General features: G+C 40.5%; 1 protein-coding gene across 1 annotated transcript in view; it reads right to left on the bottom strand.

The window, feature by feature from the left end:
- The window catches only part of LOC111144966 (tet methylcytosine dioxygenase 1), a 123673-nt gene extending 116354 nt beyond the window's left edge, over positions 1-7319 (bottom strand). Inside the window, exon 1 of the mRNA XM_022499600.1 lies at positions 5418-7319. Coding sequence (XP_022355308.1) covers positions 5418-7319 — 1902 coding nt within the window. The remainder of the gene's footprint in view (positions 1-5417) is intronic.
- Positions 7320-7538: the final 219 nt, after the last annotated feature.

The raw sequence follows: 7538 nt of genomic DNA, 5'->3' as shown, positions 1-7538 counted from the left end.
GGGATCGAGCCCCACATCGGGCTCTCTGCTTGGCAGGGAGCCTGCTTCTCCCTCTCTCTCTCTCTGCCTGCCTCTCTGCCTACTTGTGATCTCTCTCTGTCAAATAAATAAATAAAATCTTTAAAAAAATAAAAATAAAAAAATAAAGTGTACACTTGTTTAACATAAGCAATAACAAAAATTTTAATATTTTAAAATTATAAATGTATTTTCTATTTCTCACTCCAACTCTCAATAAGTAAAATAATTCTTATGTAAGGAACATAAAAATACCTGAAATATATTTGCTTAGCAGTATTCTTAGTCATCTAAGTGTGTGGACTTCAATCATTAATACTAACAACAAATAAATATTTAAAAAAAACTATCAGGGATGCCTGAGTGGCTCACTGGGTTAAAACCTTTGCCTTCAGCTCAGGTCATGATCCCAGGATCCTGGGATCAAGCCCCAAGTCGGGCTCTCTGCTCAACAGGGAGCCTGCTTCCCCCCTCTCTCTCTGCCTGCCTCTCTGCCTACTTGTGATCTCTGTCTGTCAAATAAATAAATAAAATATATTAAAAAAAAAACTATCAAATATCTAGGGATATATCAAACACCTAGGAGTAAAAATATCAAATACCTAGATATAAAACAAATGAAATAACTCTTTATTGGAAACTATAAAATATTATTGAAAGAAATTAAATGACATATATATATATATATAAAGATAGAAAGATAAGGGCACCTGGGTGCTCAGTGGGTTAAAGCCTCTGCCTTCAACTCAGGTCATGATCTCAGGGTCCTGGGATCAAGCCCCACATCAGGCTCTCTTCCCCCTGCTTCCCCCCCCTCCGCTTGCCTCTCTGCCTACTTGTGATTTCTGTCTGTCAAATAAATAAATAAAATCTTTTAAAAAAAAGATATAAAGATGAACTATAAGATTCAATATTGTAAAAATGTCAGTCTTTCCAAATTGATGTATAGGTTGAACATAATCACAATAAAATCCCAGCAGAGTTTCTAGTGGAAATTTACAAGCTGATTCAAAATGTTAATGAAAATGCAAAGAACAACAATAGAAATAGCCCAAATCAGTACTGAAGAACAAAGCTGAAGGACTTACACTACCAGTTTAATTGTTACAATTATAAAGCCTACTGATGAGGAGTTTAGACATAAGGATAAACAGAAAGACCAATGAAACAGAGTCTAGAAATAGACTCAGAACTAAGCAATCACCTGATTTATGACAAAAACGAGACTGTAGTAACAGGGAAAGGATGGTCATTTCACTAATGGTGCCAGTCAATTAGAGATCCATACGGAAAAGAATCACTCTTGACTCTTCACACTACACACAGAAGTCAATTCCAGATATAGTTTACACCTAAATGTGAAAAGCTTAAAAAAGTAACTTTTTAGGGGCGCCTGGTTCAGTGGGTTAAGCCTCTGCCTTCAGCTCAGATCATGATCTTAAGGTCCTGGGATTGAGCCCCGCATCAGGCTCTCTGCTCAGCACGGAGCTTCCCCCACTCTCTCCCCCTGTCTCTCTGCCTACTTGAGATCTCTGTCAAATAAATAAATAAAATCTTAAAAAAAATAAATAAAATTTTTTTTAAAAAAGTAACTTTTTAAGAAGGAAGCAAAAAACATCTTCATGACTTGGAATGGGCAAAAAATAGACAAAATTTTCTTAACCAGGACATAAAGGAAAGCATGGATAAATTGGACATTAAAGTTAAAATCTTCTATGCATTAAAAAGCAGGATAAAGTGAGTGAAAAGTTGTCACGGCATAAGTAAAGATCTATGCAATCATATATTCAACAAAGAATTTGTATCAATAAAATGTAATGAACTCTTATAAAGCAATAATGGAAAGGCAGAAAAACCCATTTAAAAATAGACAAAGACAATATCTAAATGACTAAGAAGCAAAGTAGCTCAATTTCATGAGTCCAATGTAGTGATGCCGCTACACATCCAACAAAACGATTCAAGTAAAACAAGACAGAAAATACCAAGTGTGGACAAGGATGTGGAGCTAGTGAAACTCTCATACGTACTGATGAAGAATCTTAACAGGAACAACCACAGTTGCTGAATAATATCCATGAAAGCTGCACATTCATATTCTGTGACCCAGCAATTCCACTCCCAGAAATCTATTCACTAGAATGCACACATATATTCACCAAAAGACATTTATGACAATGTGCACATTAACAGTAGAATGGATTGGAGACGCCTGGGTGGCTCAGTCGGTAAGTATCTGCCTTTGGCTCAGGTCATGATCTCAAGGTCCTAGGACTGAGTCCTGCATCAGGCTCCTTGCGCAGCAGCAAGCCTGCTTCTCCCTCTGTCTGCCAATCTCCCTGATTATGGGTGCTCTCTCTCTCTTTGATAAATGGATAAATAAAATCTTTTAAAAATTAAAAAAAAAACAGTAGAATGGATTAATGTATTGTGATATAAACATACAATGGAACACCATAATGCAATAAAAACAAATAAACAATATTATTGATGAATATTAAGCAAAGAAACCAGTAACAAGAGTATACAACTGTTCTTTGGTCTCTCAGAACAAACTTCCCTCAGAGAAGTGTTCCCTTTATTCTCCTCTGCCTCTCCATGAACTTATGGTCTATCTGGGGCCAGGGTTCAGTATAAGGACAACCAAATACATTCTTCAGAATCAGCTTTGTAAGTGATAAAAGTAAATCTTTTGGGGGGCACCTGGGTGGCTCAGCGGGTTAAGTATCTCACGTTTTGTTTGTTTGTTTGTTTGTTTGTTTTAAGATTTTATTTATTTATTTGAGAGAGAATGAGAGTGAGAGAAAGCATGAGAGGGGAGAAGGTCAGAGGGAGAAGCAGACTCTCCATGGAGTTGGGAGCCGGATGCAGAACTCCATCCCAGGACTACAGGATTACAACCTAAGTGGAAGGCAGCCCCTCAACCAACTGAGCCACCCAGGTGCCCCGGTATCCCACTCTTGATTTTGGCTCAAATCACGATCTCAGGGTCATGGGATCTCAAGCCCCACATCAGGCTTCGTGCTCAGTGGAGAGTCTGCTTGAGATTCTCTCTCTCCCTCTCCCTCTACCCTCCCTCACCCCCCTCATCTTTCTCCCTCTGGCAGTCTCTCTTAAAAAAAAAAAAGAAGCTAGGCTTCATCTATACTGGGAAGGCACAAAGAGCTCTTCTCTATTTCTGTTTTGTTTTGTTTTGCGTGAGATACATCACACAGAGTAGAGAACTAAATGTATTTAAGTAGGAGAATCATCAGGGTTTTAGAAAGAAAACTTGAACTGCACTTAAGAGGTTCAACATTGGGGCGCCTAGGTGGCTCAGTGGGTTAAGCCGCTGCCTTCGGCTCAAGTATGATCTCAGGGTCCTGGGATCGAGCCCCACATCGGGCTCTCTGCTCAGCAGGAAGCCTGCTTCCCTTCCTCTCTCTCTGCCTGCCTCTCTGCCTACTTGTGATCTCTCTCTGTCAAATAAATAAATAAAGTCTTAAAAAAAGAAAAAAAAAAGGGTTCAACATCCTGACTTCTCTTTTAGCTGGGACACTCACAACTATATCCCCAGTGCACAACCTGGAGTAGAAGTGCTGTCAATACTTGCTGGTAATAGAACACTAAAATTGTCCCAATAAAAGACAAAGGCATCAACTACAGAAGTAGCCAAGAAAATAGAAAGGTAGGAGTGCTCCAATCTCATAGAACAAGAAATCTAGAAAAGTGAGAGGAAGGCCTCAAAGATGACTGAATTTTCCATTTTGGGTGACCATGTAAATGGTCAGTCGTTAAGTCAAATACATAATGCAAAAAGAGGAGCAGGTTTAGAAAAAAGAAAACAAACTGGACTATACCTATTAGAGATCACGTGAGTACTTTCAGCAATGATGCCATTTGGCAATGTTACAAACATGGAACTGTAAGATATTGCTGCTAGTGGTTTAGACGTATGTTTGTAAACCATTTACTGGCCACTCCCACACATGTGAAGTGACTTGAATAAAAATTATCCATTGCAGTAAGGTTTATAATGACAGAATATTTTAGAAATACCTCAAATGCCCATTAATACATAATCAGTTAAATGTCCGACCTTGTTTGCAAAGGATCCAGTAGAAAGTCAGCATTTGGGGACAGATAATTTAAGAGTGAAACAGTAAAGAATGACTAGGTTTAAGTTCACAATACTTTTAAATTAATCTCTTCTACTATGCCTGTATTTATAGCAGACACAAAATAAGCATAACTTCAAATGAGTGATCAAAAAATCATTAACACCATAGTTGGCATGTGTTTTAAAGGTCTGAAAATCAAGTATTAATCAAGTTCCATAAAATCCTTTAAATAAAGTCTAAGCCAACCAATATTTTCAGTACCTTAGGCTCATAAACTGTAATAATGAGAACCAATGTATCACTTTGGAGTTTGCAAACCATTTTGAACTTCTGATAATCCTAACAACCACATGGGGTATGTGAATCAGGCGGAAATCATCTGCCAAAAGTTAAGATTAAAACTTTATTATTGTTATACCTTCAAAGGCAAAGTTTCAAAATGAAGGATACAGACAGTTTTATTCTTTCAAAAGAGTAGAAGTTTGGGGCGCCTGGGTGGCTCAGTGGGTTAGGGCCTCTGCCTTTGGCTCGGGTCATGATCCCAGGGTCCTGGGATGGAGCCCCGAGCCCCGCATCGGGATCTCTGCTCGGCAGGGAGCCTGCTTCCTCCTCTCTCTCTCTCTGCCTGCTTCTCTGACTACTTGTGATCTCTGTCTGTCAATAAATAAATAAAATCTTTAGAAAAAAAAAAAAGAGTAGAAGTTTAATTCCACTGGTTCCTCAAGCTGCAAGGGAGTTAATTAATTTGTTCCACTCTTAATTTAAATTTAAGTTAAATCTGTAACTTCCATAAAAGACACACAACTAGCCAAAATAAGGCATAGTGGAAATCTTTGCAAAACCACATTTCATGTCATTTCTCTGTCTCCATCAAATCCCATAATGGAAAAACTTTATGTTCTAGTTTTCTGAGACAAATTCTAAAAATAAGCTAAAGTATTACTCACTGGACAAGACATACTTCGGGTAGATCCACAAATTCTTATAGAGAATACAAAATGTTACCAAAGGGGGCACCTGGGTGGTTCAGTGGTTAGAGCCTCTGCCTTCAGCTCAGGTCATGATCCCAGGGTCCTGGGATCGAGCCCCACATCGGGCTCTCTGCTCAGCAGGGAGCCTGCTTCCCCCTCTCTCTCTCTGACTGCCTCTCTGCCTACCTTTGATCTCTGTCAAATAAATAAATAAAATCTTAAAAAAAAAAAAATGTTACCAAAGGCAAAGGACATAATACTGAATCTGAATCACCTAGTCTCTGCACAGATCACTCTACGGAGCCCCACCCTGTGGGGATTTACTCACCTCCAAAGGCACGATGATGGATGGTTTCTTTTTCAGCTCCTCACATTTCCTTTTCTTACAGATCTGATGGCTGTTCTTTCTGTTCTTGCAGTAAGTACATTCACCACAATTGGTCTTCTGTTGGCAGGGCTCACAGACCCCACACCGCTTTCGTTTCTTCTTTTCCAAAGTAGGTAGCAAAGTTGTATAGGAAGAAGAGGTACTGGCGAGTGACACTGGTCTGGACACCACTGTGGTGTTGAGGTCAGCCACGCTGGTCATGCCGATCTGGGAGCTCCCACCTTCCAATGGGCTGGGACCAGCCTGGGAAAGTTGGGTAATGCCCTGGGAAGCATGGAAGAGTCCTCGCTCAGGGGCTAACGGGACCCCCTGAGTGTTAGCTGGCAGAAAGCTTATATGAACTTGCTTCTCATTTTCTATATTGCTAATAGTCATTATTGGAGGTACCGAACTTATCTCTGAGTTTGATGATGCCTGAGGAGTGTGACCAGAGCCCAAGGGCAAAATCTGCACAGCGCCGTGGACCTCAAGCCCATATGAAACAGTGCTCTGGGGCTCAGGCCATTCTGGGAGAGCATTATAGGTAGCAATTGGGTTTAGAGGAGCAGGAAGAAAGATAGGTGGGTCGGAGGCAGTACCACCACCCATTCCAAGGATTTGTTGGTCTAGGATAGAACCAAAGACCTCTCCTTGGACTGGAACAGCACCAGGCATCTCTGGTGGGTCTGGGGTCTCATCCAGAGCCTCTCCATGAATTATGTTAGCACCAGGAACTTCCCATTGATGTGGGACAGCACTAAAAGCCTGTCCTATGACAGGGGTGGTATTAGGAATTTCTGGTTGATCTGGGGTAGCTTTGAGTACCTCTTGATGATCCGGTTTAGCACCAAGGGCTTCTTGTTCTGAGCTCGCCAAGAGGAGTTTTATTAATGAGGTAGGATATATGGACCCACCAATGGACAAACAGTTTCTAAGGTCCAATTCAGGTACAACCTTATTAAAGCTTGAGGTGGGGTAGCAATTACGTTCACTTTTGATGGGATCCAGGTAAGAATCAGACAGCTTAAGAGATTCTACTCGTGAACCCAAATCTTCTAACTGAATGCTGGAGTTTCCTTCATAAGTAACCTTGAGGGCTGCTCTTTGGAGCAAAGGAGCACACAGAGTGTCCTGAGCAAACATTCTAGGGGAATCGTTGATATCATTCAAAGTCTCTTTAGAGAATAGTCCTTCACCACCACGTGTCTCTTCTGATGACCCAGAAACGATCTCTACTATAGGATCACTCTGAGTGGAGACATTTACTTTGGAACCCTCCACCCTCTGGGACCAAGACTGGGTTGTCTCTTGGCTCTCACCTTTAAATAAAGATGCATTTTGTACACCAATTAGATTCTCTATATCGGAAGCAATTAGGGGGACTTGTGTTGAAACAGAATCATTTTCTGAGTGTTTTACTCCCATGTCAGTAACTACATTATAATCACATTCATGTTGCTTTTCTAAATTCTTCGGAGGTGGAACTTTCTTGGGTTTGGCTATGATCACCGGAGGTTGGGAGAGTCGTCTGCTAAGAGAGGTGCTTCGGAGAGCCATTGTAAACCCATTGCAAGTTAAGGATTCTGGGTTCTGAAAAAGAACCTCAGTCCTATCCAAATTCATTCGTGCTGCTCCAGCCCTTGTCAGAAGGCTTCTGACTGGCATAGGTGGTTTGGACTCTATTTTTTTCTTAACATCTCTTTCTTGAATTAATTGCTTTAATTTTCCAGGGCTCACAGTCTTGACTGATGCCACATTTTTGTTGGTTGCCTTAGATGGCTTCTTCAGTTGGCTGCTTTTCTTTCTGTTTAGATCTTCCCTCCTGACTAATCTGGAAGGTCTTGCATGGCGGGATCGAGACATAGCTACAGAGTAGGAAAAAATGAAAGGGCACAGGGAACAGAGTCATTGGTCCTTTGGAAAGTCTCACTTCTGAGGAGAATCTGGATGCAACATGGCTGAGCTCACTGGCACAAGATTTTGGTCTGAAATAACAACAACAAAAATAACGGGAGTGAGTCTTCTTCCTATGTATTCTCCCATTTGAAATGTAATATCTACTAACAATTATTAATCAAAATT

Source organism: Enhydra lutris, unplaced genomic scaffold (assembly GCF_002288905.1).
Source record: "Enhydra lutris kenyoni isolate GAN:26980312 unplaced genomic scaffold, ASM228890v2 scaffoldscaffold12, whole genome shotgun sequence".
NCBI lineage: Eukaryota > Metazoa > Chordata > Mammalia > Carnivora > Mustelidae > Enhydra > Enhydra lutris.
Note: the sequence above shows the minus strand (reverse complement) of the source record. Positions and strands in the feature narration are given on the sequence as shown.